The 24,242-nt window shown below is 42.0% G+C and overlaps 1 protein-coding gene across 6 annotated transcripts in view; it reads right to left on the reverse strand.

Moving 5' to 3' along the window:
* Nucleotides 1–4,532: 4,532 nt before the first annotated feature.
* LOC112255281 (collagen alpha-1(VII) chain) overlaps nucleotides 4,533–24,242 on the reverse strand; it is a 126,457-nt gene continuing 106,747 nt past the window's right edge. For 4 of the 6 annotated variants that reach the window (XM_042324490.1, XM_042324489.1, XM_042324491.1 and 1 more), the window contains 24 exons: nucleotides 23,787–23,822; nucleotides 23,639–23,698; nucleotides 23,484–23,528; nucleotides 22,177–22,212; nucleotides 22,008–22,043; nucleotides 21,777–21,833; nucleotides 21,541–21,612; nucleotides 21,365–21,436; nucleotides 19,432–19,467; nucleotides 19,124–19,204; nucleotides 17,406–17,459; nucleotides 16,996–17,049; nucleotides 16,783–16,845; nucleotides 16,593–16,655; nucleotides 10,723–10,839; nucleotides 10,563–10,640; nucleotides 10,178–10,231; nucleotides 9,964–10,012; nucleotides 9,702–9,710; nucleotides 9,130–9,219; nucleotides 8,605–8,736; nucleotides 7,844–7,906; nucleotides 7,180–7,362; nucleotides 4,533–5,255 (listed from right to left, as the gene is read on the reverse strand). In XM_042324490.1, coding sequence (XP_042180424.1) covers nucleotides 5,227–5,255; nucleotides 7,180–7,362; nucleotides 7,844–7,906; nucleotides 8,605–8,736; nucleotides 9,130–9,219; nucleotides 9,702–9,710; nucleotides 9,964–10,012; nucleotides 10,178–10,231; nucleotides 10,563–10,640; nucleotides 10,723–10,839; nucleotides 16,593–16,655; nucleotides 16,783–16,845; nucleotides 16,996–17,049; nucleotides 17,406–17,459; nucleotides 19,124–19,204; nucleotides 19,432–19,467; nucleotides 21,365–21,436; nucleotides 21,541–21,612; nucleotides 21,777–21,833; nucleotides 22,008–22,043; nucleotides 22,177–22,212; nucleotides 23,484–23,528; nucleotides 23,639–23,698; nucleotides 23,787–23,822 — 1,569 coding nt within the window. In that variant the 3' untranslated portion in view covers nucleotides 4,533–5,226. The remainder of the gene's footprint in view (nucleotides 5,256–7,179; nucleotides 7,363–7,843; nucleotides 7,907–8,604; nucleotides 8,737–9,129; nucleotides 9,220–9,701; nucleotides 9,711–9,963; nucleotides 10,013–10,177; nucleotides 10,232–10,562; nucleotides 10,641–10,722; nucleotides 10,840–16,592; nucleotides 16,656–16,782; nucleotides 16,846–16,995; nucleotides 17,050–17,405; nucleotides 17,460–19,123; nucleotides 19,205–19,431; nucleotides 19,468–21,364; nucleotides 21,437–21,540; nucleotides 21,613–21,776; nucleotides 21,834–22,007; nucleotides 22,044–22,176; nucleotides 22,213–23,483; nucleotides 23,529–23,638; nucleotides 23,699–23,786; nucleotides 23,823–24,242) is intronic. The other 2 variants (XM_042324492.1, XM_042324493.1) reach the window with 2 other exon arrangements.

A 24,242-nucleotide genomic window follows, 5' to 3' on the forward strand; every position in this document is an offset into this window, starting at 1 on the left:
TATATATATATTGTCTCGCCCTGGTCTTAGTATTTTGTGTTTTCTATATTTATTTGGTCAGGCCAGGGTGTGACATGGGTTTATTTTGTGTTGTGTTTATATATGGGGGTTTTTCGTAGGTTTTGGGATTGTGGCTTAGTGGGGTTTTCTAGCAAAGTCTATGGTTGCCTGATGCGGTTATCAATCAGAGGCAGGTGATTCTCATTGTCTCTGATTGGGAACCATATTTAGGCAGCCATATTCTTTGAGTGTTTCGTGGGTGATTGTTTATGTCTCTGTGTGTGTTAGCACAAGATAGACTGTTTAGGTTTTCACGTTTGTTGTTTTGTTCGTTTTTTTCTTCATCATTAAATATGTATCTAACTTACCACGCTGCATTTTGGTCCGACTCTCTTTCAACGGAAGAAAGCCGTAACATATATACAGTACTACTCAAAAGTTTGGACACACTCATTCAAGGGGATTTCTTTATTTTTTAAAACTATTTTCTACATTGTAGAATAATAGTGAAGAAGTCAACACTATGAAATTACACACATGGAATCATGTAGTAACCAAAAAAGTGTTAAACAAATCTAAATATTTTAGATTGTTCGAAGTAGCCACCCTTTGCCTTGTTGACAGCTTTGCACACTCTTCTCTTGGCATTCTCTCAACCAGCTTCACCTGGAATGCTTTTCCTACACTCTTGAAGGAGTTCCCATATGCTGAGCACTTGTTGGCTACTTGTCCTTCACTTGTCCTTCACGCTGCGGTCCAACTCAACCCAAACCATCTCAATCGGGAGGTTGGGTGATTGTGGGGGCCAGGTCATCTGATGCAGCACTTGATCACTCTCCTTCTTGGTCGAAGAGCCCTTACACAAGCTGGGAGGTGTGTTGGGTCATTTTCCTGTTGAAAAACAAATTATAGTGGGACTAAGCGCAAACCAGATGGGATGGCGTATGGCTGCAGAATGCTGTGGTAGCCATGCTGGTTAAGTGTGCCTTGAATTCTAAATAAATCACAGACAGTGTCACCAGCAAAGACCCCCAACACACCATCACACAAACTCCTCCATGCTTCATGGTGGGAACCACACATGCAGAGATCATCCATTCACCTACTCGGCATCTCACAAACACACAATGGTTGGAACCAAAAATCTCAAATTCAGACCAAAGGACAGATTTCCACCGGTCTAATGTCCATTGCTTGTGTTTCTTGGCCCAAGCAAGTCTCTTCTTATTGGTGTCCTTTAGTAGTGGTTTCTTAGCAGCAATTTGACCATGAAGGCCTGGAACACACAGTCGTCTCTGAATTCACTGCAACTTCTGAGGCTGGTAACTCTAATGAACTTATCCTCTGCAGCAGAGGTAACTCTGGGTCTTCCTTTCCTGAGGCGGTCCTCATGAGAGCCAGTTTCATCATAGAGCTTGATGGTTTTTGCGACTACACTTTGTGGCAATTTACCAGATTGACTGACCTTCATGTTGTAACGTAATGATGGACTGTCATTTATTTTTGCCTATTTGAGCTATTCTTGCCATAATATGGACTTAGCCCTATTTTGTAAAAGACCATCTTCTGTATACCACCCCTAACTTGTCAAAACACACATGATTGTCTCAAACACATTAAGGAAAGAAATTCCACAAATTAACTTCTAACAAGGCACACCCGTTAATTGAAATGCATTCCAGATGACTACCTCATGAAGCTGGTTGAGAGAATGCCAAGAGTGTGCAAAGCTGTCATCAAGGCAAAGGGTGGCTACTTTGAAGAATCTCAAATATAACTTGCATTTTTATTTGTTTAGCACTTTTCTGGTTACTACATGATTCCATATGTTTTCTTCATAGTTTTGATGTCTTCACTATTATTCTACAATGTTGAAAATAGTAAACATAAATAAAAACCCTGGAATGAGTAGGTGTCCAAACATTTGACTGGTACTACAGTACATACATACATACATACATAACAAAAATATAAAAAACAACTTTTTTTTTTTTACTGATATACAGTTCATAAAAGGAAATCCATCAATTTAAATTAATTAATTAGGCCCGAATCTATGAATTTCACAAAGTAGGGATGTGGATCAGAAAACCAGTCAGTATCTGATGTGACCACCATTTTCCTCATGCTGCTATGACACACCTCCTTCGCATAGAGTTGATCAGGCTGTTAATAGTGGCCTGTGGAATGTTGTCCCACTCCTATTCAATAGCTGTGTGAAGTTGCTGGATATGAACGGGAACTGAAACATGCTGTCGTACATGTCGATCCAGAGCTTCTCAAACATGCTCAATTGTTGACATGTCTGGTGACTCTACAGGCCATGGAAGAACTGTGACATTTTCAGTTTCCAGGAATTTGTACAGATACTTGTGACATGGAGCCGTTCATTAACATGCTGAAACATGAGGTGATGGAGGCGGATGAATGGCACGACAATTGGCCACAGGATCTTGTCATGGTATCTCTGTGCATTCATATTGCCATCGATAAAATGCAATTGTGTTCGTTGTCTGTAGCTTATGCCTGCCCATACACCATAACCCCACTGCTATCATGGGACACTCTGTTCACAACGTTGACATCAGCAAACCGCTCTCCCACACAACGCAATACACGTGCCCTTCAGTTGTGAGGCTGGTTGGACATACTGCTAAATTGTCAAAAACGATGTTAGAGGCGGCTTATGGTAGAGAAATTAAAATTAAATTATCTGGCAACAGCTCTGGTGGACATTCCCTGCAGTCAGCATGTCAATTGCACGCTCTCTCAAAACTTGAGATATCTGTGGCATTGTGTTGGGTGACAAAAGTGCACATTTTAGAGTGGCCTTTTATTGTCTCCAGCACAAGGTGCACCTTTGTAATGATCATGCTGTTTAATAAGCTTCTTGATATGCCACACCTGTCAGGTGGATGGATTTTCTTGACAATGGAGAAATGCTCACTAACAGGGATGTTAAGCTTTTGTGCCTATAGAGCATTTCTGGGATCATTTATTTCAGCTCATGAAACCAGCAGTTGACATGTTGCATTTATATTTTTGTTCAGTATATATATATATGAAAGGGGGGGGGACCAGGGGAGGATGAGTCATACCCAACAGGCAGAGCATCCTCTCATTAATAAAACATTGTACAGCTGAATTAGAACATTCACCAATATGAACACACACACAGGAGTCGTGAAGCAAGGGAGTGTAAACTGATCAAAGTATCACCCTCAACCATGTGACTTGACCAGTAAACACCCATGGCCCTACTACAGTGGCTTGCGAAAGTATTCACATCCTTGGCATTTTTCCTATTTTTTTGCCTTACAACCTGGAATTAAAATTGATTTTTTTTGGGGGGGGTTGTATCATTTGATTTACACAACATGCCTACCACTTTGAAGTTGCAAAATATTTTATTGTGAAACAAACAAGACAAAAAAAACGGAACTTAAGCGTGCATAACTATTCCCCCCCTCCCCAAAGTCAATACTTTGTAGAGCCACCTTTTTCAGCAACTACAGCCGCAAGTCTCTTGGGGTATGTCTCTATAAGCTTGGCACATCTAGCCACTGGGATTTTTGCCCATTCTTCAAGGAAAAACTGCTCCAGCTCCTTCAAGTTGGATGGTGTTCTCAGGGTGATGAGAGGTGTTGTGTTTGTGCCAGACATTGCGTTTTCCTTGATGACCAAACATTTCAATTTCAGTCTCATCTGACCAGAGTACCTTCTTGCATATGTTTGGGAGTCTCCCACATGTCGTTTGGGGAACACCAAACATGTTTGCTTATTTTTGTCTGGCCACTCTTCTGTAAAGCCCAACTCTGTGAAGTGCACGGCTTAAAGTGGTCCTATGGACAGATACTCCAATCTTCGCTGTGGAGCTTTGCAGCTCCTTCAGGGTTATCTTTGGTCTCTTTGTTGCCTCTGATTAATGCCCTCTTTGCCTGGTCCATGAGTTTTGGTGGGCGGCCCTCTCTTGTCAGGTTTGTTGTGGTGCCCTATTCTTTCTTAATAATAGATTTAATGGTGCTCCATGGGACGTTCAAAGTTTCTGATATTTTTTTATAGCCCAGCCCTGATCTGTACTTCTCCACAACTGTGTCCCTGACCTGTTTGGAGAGCTCCTTGGTCTTCATAGTGCTGCTTGCTTAGTGGTGTTGCAGACTCTGGCCTTGCAGAACAGGTGTATATATACACAGATCATGTGACACTTAGATTACACACAGGTGGACTTTATTTGACTTATTATGTGACTTCTGAAGGTAATTGGTTGCACCAGATCTTATTTATGGGCTTCACCACTTTTCCGTTTCTATTTTTTTATAATTTTTTGAAACAAGTTATTTTTTTCATTTCACTTCAGCAATTTGGACTATTTTGGGTATGTCCATTACATGAAATCCAAATAAAAATCAATTTAAATTACAGGTTGTAATGCAACAAAATACGAAAAACGCCAAGGTGGTTGAATACTTTTGCACGGCACTGTATACACCTCTAAAATTATTTTATATATAAAAAAAACATTGTAGAAATGCTATTATTCATTCTCTGGTTTATTCACATATTTCATAAAACAATGAGTAATGTTTCTGAGCCATCATGAATGAGTGTGCTTTTTGCAATTTGAACATCAAACATGGCGAAAATACAAACAAATTTTTCTTTGAAAACAACAAATGAAATGTGCAATATAAAAATATATTTTAAAATAGCACCTTTTCTCTGTCAGGTTAAAACATGCAGAGTTTAACATGAATCATTAGGACACACAAAACATTATTTCCCAGGTAATACAAATATACATTTATATGTACATTACATTGGCAAAATATGATAACATGTATTGTGAGTGCCTCTTTATACATACAGAACAGCTATTTAGTGGACAGATTTGGAACTTATTACCTGTACATCCACCAACGACAGATTCTGCATTCTGTGGTATGGTTGCATCAATGTTTGGACAACATTGTCTTCCTGTAATACGGTGCTGCTGTAATCGCTAGACGTAATTTTGAGGGGGATTTAAAAGTTTGGCTGCAGAGTTAACGTAATAAAAATGTACTTGAAATAAATAATAAAATCATCAACCATGAGAAAAGATCCATCAATGGTGTATGTACTGTATACTCAAAACCTTGCCAATGTTTATAGCTTTAAATATGAATTAAACAACCATTTGTTGCCATTCTTTAGGGTGGAGAGGAGGTAGTCATGACATGCCCTTCATCATCGCCCCTTTTTCAAAGGAACAGCATCTGCAACAAAACACAAGAATCCGTTTTGGGGATACATGTTCTTGTGTGTACATGTGTGTATGTGCAGCATGAATGTGTGTGTATTCAGCATGATATACACTACCGTTCCAAAGTTTGGGGTCACTTAGAAATGTCATTTTTTAAAGGAACACATTTTTTGTCCATTAAAACATCAAATTGATCAGAAATACAGTGTAGACATTGTTAATGTTGTAAATTACTTGTAGCTAGAAATGGCTGATTTTAATGGAATATCTACATAGGAGTACAGAGGCCCATTATCAGCCGGTATAGCACTGGCTAATTGTACCCGTAAACCACCAGTCTCAGCAGCAAACAGTGAAGAGGCGACTCCGGGATGCTGACCTTCTAGGCAGAGTTCCTCTGTCCAATGTGTGTTCTTTTGCCCATCTTAATCTTTTATTTTTATTGGCCCATCTGAGATATGGCTTTTACTTTGCAACTCAGCCTAGAAGGCCAGCATCCTGGAGTCACCTATTCACTGTTGACGTTGAGACTGGTGTTTTGTGGGTACTATTTGATGAAACTGCCAGTTGAGGACTTGTGATGCGTCTGTTTCTCAAACTAGACACTCTAATGTACTTGTCCTCTTGCTCAGTTGTGCACCGGGGCCTCCCACTTCTCTTTTTATTTTGGTAAGACCCAGTTTGCGCTGTGAAACACAGGAGTGATGGTTGCTGATAATGGGCCTCTGTACGCCTAGATATTAGATATTCCATAAACAATCTGCCGTTTCCAGCTACAATAGTCATTTACAACATTAACCATGTCTACACTGTATTTCTGATCAATTTGATGGTATTTTACTGGACAAAAAATATGCTTTTATTTAAAAAACAAGGACATTTCTAAGTGACCCCAAACCTTTGAACGGTAGTGTATGTCCATGTTTTAAGCCTCCTATTGTGGGTCTCAGCCAACACCCACACACAGAGACACACAGAGAACTTTAATAAACATGATTAAACCTGTAATAACAATGTAATGAGACACAAGGTGTCTCCCCAGGGGAAATCAAGATTAGACTACTGCAATACTATGCTCTCGGGCTACCCGGATAAAGCACTAAGTACATTTCAGCTAGTGTTAAATACAGCTGCTAGAATCTTGACTAGATCCAAAAAATGTGATCATATTACACCAGTGCTAGCCAGTGCTATACCGGCGTTCTGTTAAAGCTAAGGTAGATGTCAAGGTTTTACTGCCAACCTACAAAACCTATCTCGCTGATTTGATCCTGCCGTACATACCTACACGTATGCTACGGTCACTAGACACAGGCCTCCTTATTGTTCCTAGAATTTCTAAGCAAACAGCTGGAGGCTTCCTCCTATAGAGCTTCATTTTTATGGAATGATCTGGCGATCCATGTGAAACACACAGACTCGGTCTCAACCTTTAAGTCCTTACTGAAGACTCCTCTCTTCAGTAGGTCCTATGATTGAGTGTAGTCTGGCCCAGGGGTGTGAAGGTGAACGGCAAAGCACTGGAGTGACAAACCACCCTTGCGGTCTTTGTCTGGCCAGCTATCCTCTCTCCACTGGGATTCTCTGACGCTGACCTTATTACGGGGGCTGAGTCACCGGCTTGCTCGCACTCTCCCATGCCGTCCCTAAGAGGGGTGCATCACATCTTGCCAGGCTTTTTTCGCTATACTTGACTTGAGTGGGTTGAGTCACTGGCATGATCTTCCTGTCCGGTTTTGTGCCCCCTTGGAGCTTGGTTCTTCTCTAAGTTTATTAATTGGTTCCTGCTTTTCTTTTCCTAGCCACCATGCTTCTACATCTGCATTGCTTGCTCTTTGGGGTTTTAGGCTGGGTTTTATAAATATATTTGATTGATTGATATGTATGTGTGCACAGTAAGCTACTATGTGTGCTTGCTTGTGTGTGTGTGTGTGTACCTGTGTCCTCCGGGAGGCAGCGCTCCTCACAGGTCTCCTGATGGAGGAAGCGGTTGCCGTTGCCCTCACAGCCGCTGTAGATGAAGGGTCTACACGCCTGCACCTGGCTGTTAAAGTACCAGCGCAGAGTAAACCTCCCACAGCTGCCCTCCTCCAGGGGCAACACACAAAGGTCCACTGGAGCTTGAATACATCACACATACACACAGTGAGGAAAATCACAGTGAGAGAGACAGAGAGCTCCAACAGTAAGCTAGATGAATGTGATGTTGGTATTAATGTTAATGAACAGTAACTTAAAATTCTGTGATGAACATTAAATAAGTGACCATACAATTAACACAGTCTTTAAAGGATAGAACATCTAAATTATGTCTGGGATAAAAGATGAAGATGGCTTGTAAGGTCAAATCCATTCAGGTTTTATAAAAAAAAAATGTTTCAGTATAATTCTTCGTATATCATCTATAGTAACTTTTGTCAATTTGCCACACAAAAACAATTCAGTGCCCAAATTCAGATATGCTTGGGTGTTTTGATTAGTTATCAACAGCAATCAAAGAAAATAAAACCATCATGCTAGAGAGGCCAGAGGCATGCAGAGATGGAGGCGGAGTTAACCCTTAAAACCCCAGCAATGTAGGAGAAAGTGGGCGGGGTTTACCTTCCCCTTTGACCTCTCTCCTGGACCTTTTTGCTTTCAGAGGGTCAACAGTGACTGTCTCACCTGTCGACATGCAATCATTCATCAACATCTATCAACAGACAGCCTGTAATAAGCAAACTAACACAAAACAGACACACTGAATCGACAACACAATAAAACGCACAAATACAGTCCTAACTTGATAAACATGCACATAATGTAACGTTTCACGTAAATCCCATATTGTTGGAAATTAGAGATTTGCAAGACTGCTATATATACACCCATATATCTTAAGTTAAGAACAGACCACAGTAAAACAACACATACAAAAACACTATCAACACAATAAAGACACACAGGAAGCTGTTGATGTTGATGGCAGTGTGTGAAGGGGATCCAGGGTTGGTTTGTGTGTTAGACTGGGTTCAGTGTGTGAGGATGGATTAAGGGTTAAATGGATACTTCAGGATTTTGGTAATGAAACCCTTTATCTACTTCCTCAGAGTCAGATGAACTCGTGGATGCCATTTTTAAGTTTCTAACTAGTGTTAGCGCAATTGCTAACTAGCATAAGCACAATGACTGGAAACCTATGGGAGCAATTCCTGTAGACTTCCATTCATTGGGCTAATGCTGATTTGCGTTGGCTTGAAAACTACCTCTAACCTCCTACATACTGGATGCAGAGACATAAAAATGGTATCCACTAGTTTATCTGACTCTGGGGAAGTGTATTGCTATCCCTTTAAGGGTGTGCGTTTGTGTGTGAGAAGTACCGTTGTTATGATTCGCAGCGGGGGTTAGGTGGATGCTCTGCTCCATAGCCATGGAATCATCGTAACTCTCTATAGAGTAGATATCTTCGTAGTCAGGGTCATTGGTGTTCACCACCACACGCAGCTCACGCCCTGCAACACAGCACAGGGCAGGGGGCGCCACAGCGGTCACAACCCTAACCCCGACCACCCCACGGCCAGAGGGGAGACACCCCCAACTCCTACAGCACAACACTGGACTTTCACCAAGGGCTCAGTCCACCCGTGAATGGGCCTTAATTCAGCTGGAATACCCCACTTACAAACCCTCTAACTTTAAAAAGCAGACAAAACAGAGTTAGAGAGTGAGTAAAACTGATGGACAGACAGACAGAGATATCCTTTATAATGTTCAGAGAATACTGATGAGAAAACAGGGCCCATTGTTTAGAACCAGACACAGCATCACTCTGGGCTGTTTGTTAAGACATACTGATGGACAGACAGACAGGTAGTGATGAAGGACAGTTGGACAGACACACTCACCATCCTTACCATCCTTGCCCTGCCGGGCCAGCTGTTGCTCTGGAACAGGACGCGCCCTGGGGCGGGACATGGTTTCTGTCACAACAACACCTGAGAGCAGGCCAGGATGGGGGACAGGGGGGAAGGAAGAGGGGCCAGGAACATAAAAACAACAACAGGACATCCACACTGGTCAGTAACACACATAGACGTAGCCACCAGACACCACCGAAACCCAACATATACACCCATGAGAACATATAGTAGAACCAGTGGTTGAAGTGGACTGAAATAGATACCAGTACTCATTTTGGGTGCCGGTAGTATTTATATTTAGTTGCCAGGACTCATCATATTTTAGAGCCAATATTCTAAGCAGGTCAGCACTGGCCCTCTTTAAGCACTGAGTAGAACAGATAACCACCAACATGGACCACACCACATAACAGAACCAAAACTAAATAGTACAGACACACATCAGAACCAAAAACACAGTGACTACATAAACTAATAATAAAGCTAAAAAGTTAATGCCAAAGCTAGCTACTCCCCTCATCCCATCGGGTCCACGTGTCAGACTGATACCCACTCACCTCCACAAGCTGAAAGACAAAGAGAAAATGGAGGAGAGGAAAAGAGAATGTTACTTTCTCTTTCATTACAGGGAAAGTCAATAGCAGTGAGACGTTCTACATGGACAGAGGGTCTGAATCAGACTCTGTGGAGCATTACGTTCAATACAGATGTGTTAGCACCATTACTTGTTTCACTTGACGATGAGGAAGTGAAGTTTAACTGAGGACACCAGCATGTTGGATTGGGACATTGGGGTTTTGGCAGGTGACTAAGACTTACCACAGTGTTGGCTCATTTCTGTGCGGACGTATGTCCGAATTTCATCCTCCTTCACAGAGAGCCAGAGGGGAAGAGGAGGAGTGTAAGAGACAGGCAGAGAGACGTGACAGCATTATAATATATGTGTGTGTGTGGTTGCATGTGTGTGTATGTGTAGGCAGGTTGGTGGTAGAGTCAGCAGATTTGGGCCCTGAGGCCCAGGTGAAGCACTGACCGTCAAGCCTGGTTCTCCTCTGTCTCCCTTGGCTCCATCTGGACCCAACTCCCCCTGCAGCAGAGACAGGTATTAGAACACACAGCTGACAAATAAACTGTTCTCAGAGTAGTTGAACAAACTAATAGCTCTATGATCCCAAGGTCAGATGTACTAAGTACATATTATTATGTATTATGTCTGTTCAAAACCCTTTTATTTGACCCTTTTCTACATTTTCTGTTTAAGTCTCCAAACTTTCCATACAGTGCATACGGTTTAGAAAAAGGTCCCCAGCTTCACTGCTGTGTCTGTGCTGTGGCCAGTTTGAGGGAGTTATTGGGGGACAGTTGCAGTTAGATACTTTATGAGCAGACATATTGCACAGTAGAGAGGAGACACTCACCTCCTTGCCCCTGTCTCCTGGTTTACCTGGGATACCGCGTGGACCTATCATGGCAGGACCAAGAGGCCCCCGCTCCCCCTGACAATGACAACAACCATGTTTAACCATGTTTAATTTACCCCACAACTAGATGGCATAAACAACCAAAGCAAGTGAATACCTTCTGTCCTTGGAGGCCTTCGGGGCCCTTAGCTCCAGTTGGTCCCTGAGACCCTGTCAGTCCAGAGGACCCGTCTACTCCTCTGGGGCCTGGGGGGCCGGGGATACCTGAGGGGCCCTGTAGAGAGGAAGAGGGAGATGCCACAGACAGATACCATTTACAAAAAACTTCTTCCTCTCCTTCCCTGCCTATTAAAGTTGTGTCAGGCACTGGCATCATTGAGAAAAATTAGATAAGTGATGATTTTTATCTCGGCAGGCTTTTTATTTTAAATAAATGGTAGATGAATTGATCCTGGTCTGTCATTCGACTGCTCTTCCCTCTCCCAGCCTCCAGTTGGCTCGATGGAAGATCAGTCGACTTCTAGTGAATATCTTTTTCATTTCAACAACTTTCTACTTGTGATGTGCTAGACACCTTGATTAAGATCAATGTAAAAATCAACTGGGGCTGATTTACATGATCCTTTCTTGCTGCAGCTTTCTGCTACCAATATGTTTTATCAGACGATTATCTTGGGTGCTATCCCCAGGGTTTGGAAGGTGGCCTATGTGTTCCCTCTCCACAAAGGTGGTGACCCCTCCAACCTAAATAATTATCGCAATCTCTAAATTGTCTTGCCTAGATTCAAAATAAATAGAACCAATAATAAACAGTCATCTTAGATCCTTCCTAGCTACAAGTGTTCACTGGTCTGGTTTCAGGCCAGGTTATAGCACCATCTCTGCTGCAACCTTGGTGTTAAATGATGTTGTAAAGGGTATGGATCCGGGGAAGCACTGTGCTGCTCTCTTTATTGAATTATTGACAGCTTTCGATAGTGTGGACCACTCTTTCTTGATTCAAAGATTGTCTGAAATCGATATGGATCAGGAGTCATGTAATTGGTTCAGGACACAATGTGGTTTTTTTCTGATGGTGTTAAATCATATTTCCTTGATATTACAATAGGTGTCCCATAGGGATCGGTTTTTAGGTCCTGTACTTTTTACTGTCTATATAAATAATGTTGGACTATCTGCAAAAAATTGTAACAAACACCTGTATGCACTATTGCCCAGAGTTGTGGACTCGAGTCACATGACTTGAGACTCGACTTGATAGAAGATAAAATACTGTGTGTGGTAAATCTTTATTACAGCTAATCCTACAATAATTGCTAGCGTTTCATCATTCCATCTCCGTACCGTTTATTGCAAACCTTAGATATTTCTGTTTCATGATTGACAATTTCTTACCCTCTGAGTGAGCGTGTGCACATGAACGTTCGCAAGACTCATGTCAGAAGTTATGTTTATTTAATTCAATGTACGGTTTCCTTTGTTCATATTTCCCGGGTTATGTCCTTGTTCTGTGTGTCTGTGTCTTATGTCTCTGTCATTCTGGTTTGTGTAATAGGAGCGAAATGAGAAATTGTATTTTACATTGTAGAACCAGTTCATTGGTTGTAAAAGCCCAGTGGTTCCCAAACTTTTTATAGTCTCATACTCCTTCAAACATTCAATCTCCAGCTGCGTACCCCCTCTAGCTGTCACGTTCTGACCTTTATTTCTGTTGTTTTGTCATTATTTAGTATGGTCAGGGCGTGAGTTGGGGTGGGCAGTCTGTTTGTTTTCCTATGATTTTGGGATTTCTATGTTTCGGCCTAGTATGGTTCTCAATCAGAGGCAGGTGTCATTAGTTGTCTCTGATTGAGAATCATACTCAGGTAGCCTGGGTTTCACTGTTTGTTTGTGGGTGATTATCTATGTTAGTTGCTTGTGTCAGCTCAGTTCTTATGATAGCTTCACAAACGTTATTTGTTTATTGTTTTTGGTATAGTTTACTTCATGTTTTTTGTCATCTATTAAATGATGCATTCACACCACGCTGCGCTTTGGTCCACTTCTTACGACGATCGTGACACTAGCACCAGGGTCAGCACACTCTCAAATGTTGTTTTTTTCCATCATTGTAAGCCTGCCACACACACTATACGATACATTTATTAAACATCAGAATGAGTGTGAGTTTGTGTCACAACCCGGCTTGTGGGAAGTGATAAAGAGCTCTTATAGGACCAGGGCACAAATAATAATCAATCATTTTGCTCTTTATTTAGTCATCTTACATATAAATCTTTATTTGTTCATCAAAAATTGTGAATAATTCACCACAGGTTAATGAGAAGGGTGTGCTTGAAAGGATGCACATAACTCTAGAATGTTGGGTTGTATTGGAGAGAGTCTGTCTTACATCATTTCACACACAGTCTGTGCCTGTATTTAGTTTTCATGCTAGTGAGGGCCGAGAATCCATTCTCACATATGTACATGGTTGCAAAAGGGCATCAGTGTCTTAACAGCGCGATTTTCAAAGGCAAACTCTGAGCACAGCCCTATCCAGAAATCTAGCCGTGGCTTTTGACTAAATTCAATTTTCACAGAACCGCTTGTTGCAATTTCGATGAGGCTCTCTTGTTCAGATATTGGTAAGTGGACTGGAGGCAGGGCATGAACGGGATAACGAATCCAGTTGTTTGTGTCATCCAATTTGGTAAAGTACCCTGCGTAATTGCGCACCCAGCTCACTCAGGTGCTTAGCTATATCACATTTGATTTTGTCTGTAAGCTTGAGTTCATTTGCACACAAAAAATCATACAATGATGGAAAGACCTGTGTGTGGTCCTTATTAATGCAGACAGAAAAGAGCTCCAAATTCTTAACCATAGCCTCAATTTTGTTCCACACATTGAATATAGTTGAGGAGAGTCCCTGTAATCCTAGATTCAGACCATTCAGGCGAGAAAAAACATCACCCAGATAGGCCAGTCGTGTGAGAAACTCGTCATCATGCAAGCGGTCAGACAAGTGAATATGATGGTCAGTAAAGAAAACTTGTTAGGGAGGATGTCCCTGTGGCGGGATCAAATCAGCGGATATTTTAGAGCGCCACCGAAAGTTTTCGATAAAACTCAAACTTTCATTAAAACACACATACAAGATACTGAATTAAAGCTACACTCGTTGTGAATCTAGCCACCAAGTCAGATTTGTAAAATGCTTTTCGGCGAAAGCATGAGAAGCTAATATCTGATAGCATACACCCCCCAGAATACCAGACCGTCAACAAAACAACAGATTTTGCGGTAGACGGCGCTACCCAAAACGCATAAATAAAATATAAAACATTCATTACCTTTGACGAGCTTCTTTCTTGGCACTCCTATATGTCACATAAACATCACAATTGGGTCTTTTTCCCGATTAAATCCATCATTGTATACCCAAAATGTGATTTGCTGAAGACCGGTCTGATCCAGAAAAATGCCCCTTTACAAGACGCAACGTCACTTTTTAAAATTACAAAAGTTGCCTATATACTTTTACAAATCACTTCAAATTACTTTTCTAAACCAACTTTAGGTATTAATAAACGTTAATAATCTATTAAATTGATCACGGGGCGATCTGTATTCGATAGCAGCAAGTCTTGAAATCATCATCCATGTTTTCACATTCAAAACGTCCTGTGGTGAGCCCAAAGAAAGGAAATGCGTCACGTTTCCAAACCAAGGATAAAGCCGCCCCTAAATGACAGCATTGGCGACATCGTGTGGAAGCTGTAGGCGTTTACAGGGGATTGCCATCTATTTTCTTCAGCCTTAGACAATACATTGACTGGCGGATGGATATTATTTTTGTGTTTTTGGTGACCAGTTTTTCGAAGGATTTTGACTCCTAAACACGTTCTGTTATAGCCACAGACACGATTTAACCAGTTTTAGAGACTTCAGAGTGTTTTCTATACACACACACTTATCATATGCATTTACTATATTCCTGGCATGAGTAGCAGGACGCTGAAATGTTGCGCGATTTTTAACAAAAAGCTGCAAAAATTCGCAGCCTCCTTAAGCTCGTCTCTCAATAAAAAAAATTTGGGCAATACTTTGCCCCTTGATAACCAGTGCACTTCTGTATGTTGTAAAAGCATTACATGGTCGCTGCCCATATCATTGCATGATGCAGAAAATACACGTTCAGGGGCCTTGCTTTAACAAAGTTAACAATTTTCATTTCCTTGGCAGCAAGAGCCTCTCGGTGGATGCTGCAGTGTACCCACATGGCGTCGGGAGCAACTGCTTGCACGCGCGTTACTACTCCACTATGTCTCCCTGTCATGGCTTTTGTACAGATACGCGCCATCAGTACAGATACGAACACATCTTGACCACAAGTCCATTTGATGTGACAAAGCTGTCCAGTACTTAACAAATATCCTCTCATGTTGTCCAGGTTTCCAGTGGTTTGCAGAAGAGGATGTCTTCCTTAATTGACCCCCATAAACGTAACGGACATATACCAGGAGCTGTGCCAGGATCGCCATGTCTGTTGACTCATCCAGCTGTAACGCATATAATTCACTGGCTTGTATGTGAAGCAGTAATTGTTTCAATCTCCTGCCATGTCAATGATGTGTAGTGCAACAGTATTGTTTGATTAAGGCATTGTCTGTATAGTTGTTTTGGGCTTTTCTCCTAGCATTGTCCCTGCCGTATAAGCGGCAGCAGGAAGAATTAAGTCCTCCACAATAGTATGGGGCTTGCCTGTCCTAGCCACTCGGTAGCTCACCATATAAGATGCTTCTAGCCCCTTCTTATTAATGGTATCTGTTGCTTTAATACATGTCTTACTACTCAAAAGTCATCTTTAATTCTCACTCAAAAATCTCCCATGGCTTATTTTTCAAATTGTCATGTTTAGTTTCTAAATGTCTGCTCAAGAGTGAAGGTTAATGTGATTAGATGTTAATTATTTGACTAGGCTACCTGTATTTGACATTGTTGTTATTTCACTGAACACTAGATGGTTTAATTTTATTTTGGGCAGTGAAACGAGGCTACTCAGGCGAGAAAAAACCTCACCCAAATGTATAGCCCAGTTGGAAAATATAAATGTACTTTGAAAATGTGAATCACATTTTTATTTGGTGTACCCCCGACAGCATTGCCGTACCCCAGTTTGGGAATACCTGTAATAGCCAATTGGGTAATTGTATGGTCCTGGGAGAGGCAAAGTGCTAATGTACAATGCACTTGGAAAGTATTCAGACCCCTTGACTGTTTTCACATTTGATTACATTAAAACCAAATTGAATCTGTCTAGGCGCTCAAACAAAATGTGTTAAATTGTTTTGAATACTTTTAGAATACTTTTAGAATGCACTGTATCTGTTTGAGCTCCTGTTAGATTCAATTTGGTTTCTCAATGGGAGGCTCCAACTATGGGTAACTGCATACTTGGAAATGGGCATTGCAAAATAAGTTAGTGAATCAACAGTGATGAGTGCAACATCAGTGGGTAGCTCAACAGTGATGGGTGTAACATCAGCGTGTGGATCAACAGCAATGGGTGTAACATCAGCTGGTGGTTCAACAGCAATGGGTGTAACATCAGCGGGTACTTTTGGTAAATGTATGTGAATGTGTATATTGTGTATAGTGTATAGTGTCTATCGATGTGTATACAGGGCTCATCTGAGCACAGCGGAGGCTGCTAAGGGGACAGCTCATAATAGCTGAAAAGGAGCTAATGGAATGGCATCAAACACATGGAACCCATGCGTTTGATGTATTTGATACCATGCCACTGATTCCACTCCAGCCATTACCACAAGCCTGTCCTCCCCAATTAAGGTGCCACCAACCTCCTGTGTCTCAGCATGACTCCCTGTCAAAATGAAGGTTAAATAAAACAAAATCAGTTTTCATCAGACCTTATATACAGTACAGCTACAGTCAGTGGTCAGCTAGCGGTTTTGCTGTGGTCACATTCATAGTATTAGTGGTGCACTTTATGAATGGATTCAGTTGTGGTTAAAGACTCACCCTTTCACCCTTCTCTCCCTGATTTCCTTTGGGCCCCAAGACTCCATCCAAGCCTCGGTCACCCTACAAAACACACAGGCATATTAAACACACCGACACACAGTACCCCTGATACATTTTGAAATATATATAATCACACATAATGAAGTGCGCACACGCGCACACACACAAACCATACATAGACTAATACCTTGGGTCCGATCAATCCCTCCTTGCCTGCGGTTCCAGTGGCCCCTGGAGAACCCAATTCTCCCTGAAACACAGATACAACAACACCTGGTAACATGTCCACACTTGGCTGATACAGTTTTAATACTAAATTCCAGTTTTAATACTAAATATTAGTCTCAATGGTGCACTGTTCAGAGCCCTCTAAACTTGTACTTCATGGGATGATTCTTACCTGCTCACCTTTCCTTCCAGGCAACCCTGACCGCCCATGGATCCCTGAATCTCCCTGATTACAGAAAGAGAAAGAAAGGGTAAAAACATTCAACACCATCAAAAAGTCCAATAGTATTCTGTTCTGTATGTAGTCCACGTCCACTGTAGCCAAGTCATTAGAAAGACACACCATGGTGCATCCACACCGTTTTCCCCCTATTGTTAATCTTATACAATTTCCTTATTAACATGTAAAGGGAAAGAGGTCATAGTTACAGTGGCTATGAAACACTTTCATCACAAAACTCACCATGCAACTCCCATAAAGACCCCTCAGGGATAAATAAAGTTAATTAAATTGAACTTCCTGTCATACATTTCTTCCCCTCATCCCTCTTCCTCTTCCTCTCTCTCTCCCTCCCATTGTACCTTTTCTCCTTTTGGTCCGTCCGATCCACACGCCCCCTTTGATCCTCGGTCGCCCTGGAAATGATCAGTTACTTAGTCAGTTAGAGAGGCAGATGAGGGACACACACACACACAACACACACATGTCAAAACAACCCCCTCCAAAAAAATTTTTGTCCATTAAAATAACATCAGATTAACAATGTCTACACTGTATTTCTGATCAATGTTGTAAATGACTATTGTAATGGAAGTCTGGAGGAAACCTAGCACCATCCTTACGGTGAAGCATCATGCTGTGCGGATGTTTTTCAGCGGCAAGGAATGGGAGACTAGTCAGGATCGAGGGAAAGATGAACAGAGCAAAGTACAGAGAGATCCTTGATGAAGACCTGCTCCAGAGTGCGCAGGACCTCAGACTGGGGGCGAAGGTTCACCTTCCAACAGGACAATGACTCTAAGCACACAGCCAATACAATGCAGGAGTGGCTTTGGGACAAGTCTCTGACTGTCCTTGATTGGCCCAACCAGAGCCCGGACTTGATCTCGATCGAACATCTCTGGAGAGACCTGAAAGTAGCTGTGCAGCAACATCCAGCCGTGATTGGGAGTCCCATAGGGCACCGCACAATTGGCCCAGCGTCATCCGGGTTTGGCCGGGGTAGGCAGTCATTGTAAATAAGAATTTGTTCTTAACTGACTTGTCTAGTTAAATAAAGGTTAAAAAAAATAATTTAAAACGCTCCCCATCCAACCTGACAGAGCTTGAGAGGATCTGCAGAGAAGAATGGGAGAAACTCCCCAAATACAGGTATGCCAAGCTTGTAGCGTCGTACCCAAGAAGACTCAAGGCTGTAATCGCTGCCAAAGGTTCTTTAACAAAGTACTGCGTAAAGGGTCTGAATATTTATGTAAATAACTTTTTTATAAATGTGCAAAATTTCCCCCATTTTTTTTGTTGCTTTGTCATAATGAGGTATTGTGAGTAGATTTATGAGGGGATAAATCAAATTTACATTTTTTTTTTTTAAATTTAGAATAAGGTTGTAACATAACAACATGTGGAAAAAGTCAAGGGGTCAGAATACTTTCACAAATGCACTGTAAAGGATGAGTAACTGGGTGATTTGTTGAGCATAATTGCTAGTGACAGATAAGGGGAAGTTGAAGGGGTTCTGATAGCATTGTGAGACTGAATGAGCTGGCTGATATTGTGCCGTCTGGATTAGTCATTTCTAAACCCAGATTATCATGCTGTGATTGTACTGCCGTTACAGTGGCAAGGTCATGTCAAGAAAACACTGAACACATCTCAAAGTGTCCCTCATTACTTTAGAAGAGGACAGCAATTCACACAGTATACAGTAAGAAGGTTAGGGGGTTCTGATAGCCTATTAGTCTGGCAGAATGCCACAAACACACAAATTATACTTTTAACCGTCATTAAAGGTATTTATAGACCATATGAGAATGAACGCATACTCTATCCTGGGCTATATCCAGCTGAATTTATACTAATCCTCCATTACGTAATGTCAATTTGTAGCCATTGAAGAGTTATGGCTGGCGGCATGATCTGGGAGGCTGGCACTGGAGCTTAGAGGACGTATCAAGTTTGGCACCAAACTTCTTCAAGTGGGGATGAACTCAAAGACTGTTCAAATACAATGACAGACACAAGCACCAGACACGTACACAAACAGATGCATCACGCTGCACACACACACAGATGTACAAACCTTAATTCCACGCATTCCAGTTATTCCCATGTCTCCCTTCTCTCCTCTAAAGCCTGGCATTCCATCTTTTCCTGGTGTACCCTGGGAGAAAAACACAATCAACCAGTCTTTTATCGATCAATAGGAGAGTGAATGGGGAGTTAGTCATAGGACCTGGAGTTTTTCCTGACCATGTGACCTGACCAGGAAGAACTTTAGATCCTAGTGATAGGCTATAATTAGGGCCCAGAGTTTTTCACATGTCAGTTCATGTGGTCAAGAAAAAGTATATATTGTTTTCATAACTGAGGGTGACATGGGAGACTCACAGATTCTCCAGGTACACCAGGCAGGCCCGCCTCTCCCTACAGACACAAAGACAAACCCATTAGAACACTGCATCTGTACAACAGTCCCCTACAGCATCCAGTCTGAGCAATACAGTGTTACTTTTCACAGAACATATTGTTGGGTGATGATCCATTATCACATGACGGGTGGGAGAATTGTGCAATGCAACCATTATACACACAAGGACATTATGATAGTGATTTTGATATTGACTGACTATCGATGATATTGGTTCTGACATACAGTGCCTTGCGAAAGTATTCGGCCCCCTTGAACTTTGCGACCTTTTGCCACATTTCAGGCTTCAAACATAAAGATATAAAACTGTATTTTTTTGTGAAGAATCAACAACAAGTGGGACACAATCATGAAGTGGAACGACATTTATTGGATATTTCAAACTTTTTTTAACAAATCAAAAACGGAAAGATTGGGCGTGCAAAATTATTCAGCCCCTTTACTTTCAGTGCAGCAAACCCTCTCCAGAAGTTCAGTGAGGATCTCTGAATGATCCAATGTTGACCTAAATGACTAATGATGATAAATACAATCCACCTGTGTGTAATCAAGTCTCCGTATAAATGCACCTGCACTGTGATAGTCTCAGAGGTCCGTTAAAAGCGCAGAGAGCATCATGAAGAACAAGGAACACTCCAGGCAGGTCCGAGATACTGTTGTGAAGAAGTTTAAAGCCGGATTTGGATACAAAAAGATTTCCCAAGCTTTAAACATCCCAAGGAGCACTGTGCAAGCGATAATATTGAAATGGAGTATCAGACCACTGCAAATCTACCAAGACCTGGCCGTCCCTCTAAACTTTCAGCTCTTACAAGGAGAGTGATCAGAGATGCAGCAAAGAGGCCCATGATCACTCTGGATGAACTGCAGAGATCTACAGCTGAGGTGGGAGACTCTGTCCATAGGACAACAATCAGTCGTATATTGCACAAATCTGGCCTTTATGGAAGAGTGGCAAGAAGAAAGCCATTTCTTAAAGATATCCATAAAAAGTGTCATTTAAAGTTTGCCACAAGCCCCCTGGGAGACACACCAAACATGTGGAAGAAGGTGCTCTGGTCAGATGAAACCAAAATTGAACTTTTTGGCAACAATGCAAAACGTTATGTTTGGCGTAAAAGCAACACAGCTCATCACCCTGAACACACCATCCCCACTGTCAAACATGGTGGTGGCAGCATCATGGTTTGGGCCTGCTTTTCTTCAGCAGGGACAGGGAAGATGGTTAAAATTGATGGGAAGATGGATGGAGCCAAATACAGGACCATTCTGGAAGAAAACCTGATGGAGTCTGCAAAAGACCTGAGACTGGGACGGAGATTTGTCTTCCAACAAGACAATGATCCAAAACATAAAGCAAAATCTACAATGGAATGGTTCAAAAATAAACATATCCAGGTGTTAGAATGGCCAAGTCAAAGTCCAGACCTGAATCCAATCGAGAATCTGTGGAAAGAACTGAAAACTGCTGATCACAAATGCTCTCCATCCAACCTCACTGAGCTCGAGCTGTTTTGCAAGGAGGAATGGGAAAAAAATTCAGTCTCTCGATGTGCAAAACTGATAGAGACATACCCCAAGCGACTTACAGCTGTAATCGCAGCAAAAGGTGGCGCTACAAAGTATTAACTTAAGGGGGCTGAATAATTTTGCACGCCCAGTTTTTGATTTGTTAAAAAAGTTTGAAATATCCAATAAATGTCGTTCCACTTCACGATTGTGTCCCACTTGTTGTTGATTCTTCACAAAAAAATACAGTTTTATATCTTTATGTTTGAAGCCTGAAATGTGGCAAAAGGTCGCAAAGTTCAAGGGGGCCGAATACTTTCGCAAGGCACTGTATATGACACAGTGATGATGAAAGCTTTGATAAAGATCAGGTGATGTTGTCACCTTCTGTCCTCCTGGACCTCTGGCCCCCTGGAACCCTGTAGAGCCCCTGTCTCCTGGCTCACCTCTCAGACCCTGTGGAGACACACAGTTATACTCCTGTTATTAATAGCCTGCTCCCAGAGCTGTTTGTGTTTTTGCCAACTCCAAGAATTGTTCATCGTCAAGCCCAACCTCACCTGCTCCCCAGCTGGGCCGTCACTGCCTTTCAAGCCTTTCTCCCCCTGCCCCCCTTTTGGCCCTCGGTCACCCTGATAAAGAAGAGAACAACAGTTGTAAATTACCACTACCCACACACACACAGATTAGCAGTGTCATAGTCAATACTTGGTGCTCTGAAGTATTTTTGTGATCAATTGTTTTATTAGATCAATAAATCGGTGCTGTGAGGTTGAGGGTTGAGAGGGTCACACACCGTCTCTCCTTTGTTACCCTTCTCTCCTGTAGGTCCTCCCACCAGGAGAGTATCGCCCTGCAAGGGAACAACATCATGGTCAGATAACTAGGTTTAAAAAAATTGTTTTAGAACTTTTATATTTTCACATTTTTATTTTCGTTGTCTCTCCTTTGCTCTTTTTCTGCACTTCTCTGTAATATTATACCACGTACACACACAATATTACTACTCATTCATTACAATTCATACCTTTTCTCCTTTGTCACCTTGAGGCCCCAATTCACCCTGAAATATATTGAGAGTAGGACTCACTAGGTAGGCATGTTAATTTGATTGACTATTTTACATGAGCAGAATGCTCAGGGGACAGAGAATGTTGGAAAATAAAGCTGTGGGGAATAATAGTCACAATATTCACCTTCTCTCCACTGCCTCCTTTGCCACCCGGAGATCCCTGGTGAACACACACACACACACACACACACACACACACACACACACACACACACACACACACACACACACACACACACACACACACACACACACACACACACACATTTAATCAAACAGAATACACAAAGGAAGAAAAACAATTATACTCCCACATGCACATCCTCACCAGCAATCGTCACCATTATGGTGTAAATCATCCAAAACTACAACCAATAGCTCTCTATACCCACCACAACTAGCACTCTCCTCTTGTATGAGAAATGAGTGTACTGTAATAGGTGAGTTCCTGTCTGTGTGTATGTCTCACCTGAGTTTAAAGTGGAATGCCATGGGCACTCTACAGTACCAGGCCCCCTTCTGGAAGTTACCAGGCAACTAATGTGAGTCTGTCAGTATGGCCTTGATGAGAGCTAAGGTGAACAGGTTTAGTGGCCCTTGCCTTGGAGAACAGCCCTACTCTCAGTAGCACTAATGCACAGGTAGCGACAGAGGACCAGGGGCTGGCTGGCAGCTTTTAAAGGAGCTATGGTAGTACAGAGGCCTATCATTAGATCAAAGTGGAGGGTAGAACACACTTTAGGGAGCAATCTACTGCACTACTGTGCTCAGAGCAACAGGATATGTATACTCTATGTATGGTGGGATAATGAGCTTGACAGTAATGGATAAAGGTATAGTTGTGATGGAAATGATTTAAAGGTTTATGCATCATGCTGATGAAGATGATGAAGTCTTTTGCTTTCAGAACTTTTCCTTTCGTTTGGGCCCTTTCTATTTCCTGAAGTACACTGCTCAAGCCACACAAACGTTTGAGCTCTATCTATGTTCACTTCAGCCTTCCCCCTTCTGTCATTTTCTCTCTCACTCTATTAAGTTGCATCAATATTGAGGGTTGAGGCAATCAATGACATCTAGTAATAAACAGACAGAAACAAACACCATAGAACTCTGAGGAAATTATCAAGCACAAGACAGAGGCGGTAGAGTTAAAATTGCTAGATAGTGATGTTGAGAGTAGATAAGATGAACAGGCGTAGAGATCACAGGAGGCTGCTGAGGGGAGGACGGCTCATAATAATGTATGGAGCGGAGTTAATGGAATGGTATCAAATACATGAAAACCATGTGTTTAATTTATTTGAAACCAGTCCAGCAATTCTGCTCCAACCATTACCATGAGCCGTTCTCCCCAATTAAGGTGCCACCAGCCTCCTGTGGTAGAGATACATGAGAGACAGACAGTGATGAAAGAAGAGAAGACAGACGTACCACTAGTCCTCTCTCCCCGTCCAAACCAGCTCGACCCTCCTCCCCCTGCAAACATCAGGCACACAAATCGGTAAATCCCCCAACACACACAACTCTACAATACAACACTGTCAAATATAGATACAATTCAAACTCAAATGGTGATGTGGTTTTACCCGGGGCCCTGGGTCTCCTCTCTCGCCTCTCAATCCAGGTACTCCTGCTCCAATCGCTCCCTAAAGAGGAAGATTAATGAGCAATCTCATCCTATTTGATAAGATATTATACAGTATGGAAGACATGTTTATCTCTTTGTTAACTCACCTTGTCCCCTTTGCCTCCAGCAGTTCCCGGTGTACCCTGGTAAGGAAAAACAGGTATCTGTTAGTGTTCATGTTCAGTATAACACAAACACACAAAGTCTTGCTCTCTCCTTGGTCCTCTGTAGCTCAGTTGGAAGAGCATGGCTCTTGCAACACCAGGATAGTGGGTTCGATTCCCTGGGCCACCTATACATAAGAAGTATATGCATGCATGACTATAAGTCACTTTGGATAACAGCATCTGCTAAATCAAATGTCAAACATGGGGGCTTACATTTGTCCTGCTTCAAACATGTACTGTACAAGTGTGTAACCTGTACGGGTGTGAAAAGGAAATGTGTTTTTGACCCTGGAGCAATTAGGGTTATGTGCTTGCTAAGGGGCAGATCGACAGATTTCACCTAGCGGGCTCAGAGATTCAAACTAGCAACCTTGCGGTTACTGGCACAATGCTCTA

Source organism: Oncorhynchus tshawytscha, linkage group LG07, assembly GCF_018296145.1.
Source record: "Oncorhynchus tshawytscha isolate Ot180627B linkage group LG07, Otsh_v2.0, whole genome shotgun sequence".
In the NCBI taxonomy this organism is placed as follows: Eukaryota; Metazoa; Chordata; class Actinopteri; order Salmoniformes; family Salmonidae; genus Oncorhynchus; species Oncorhynchus tshawytscha.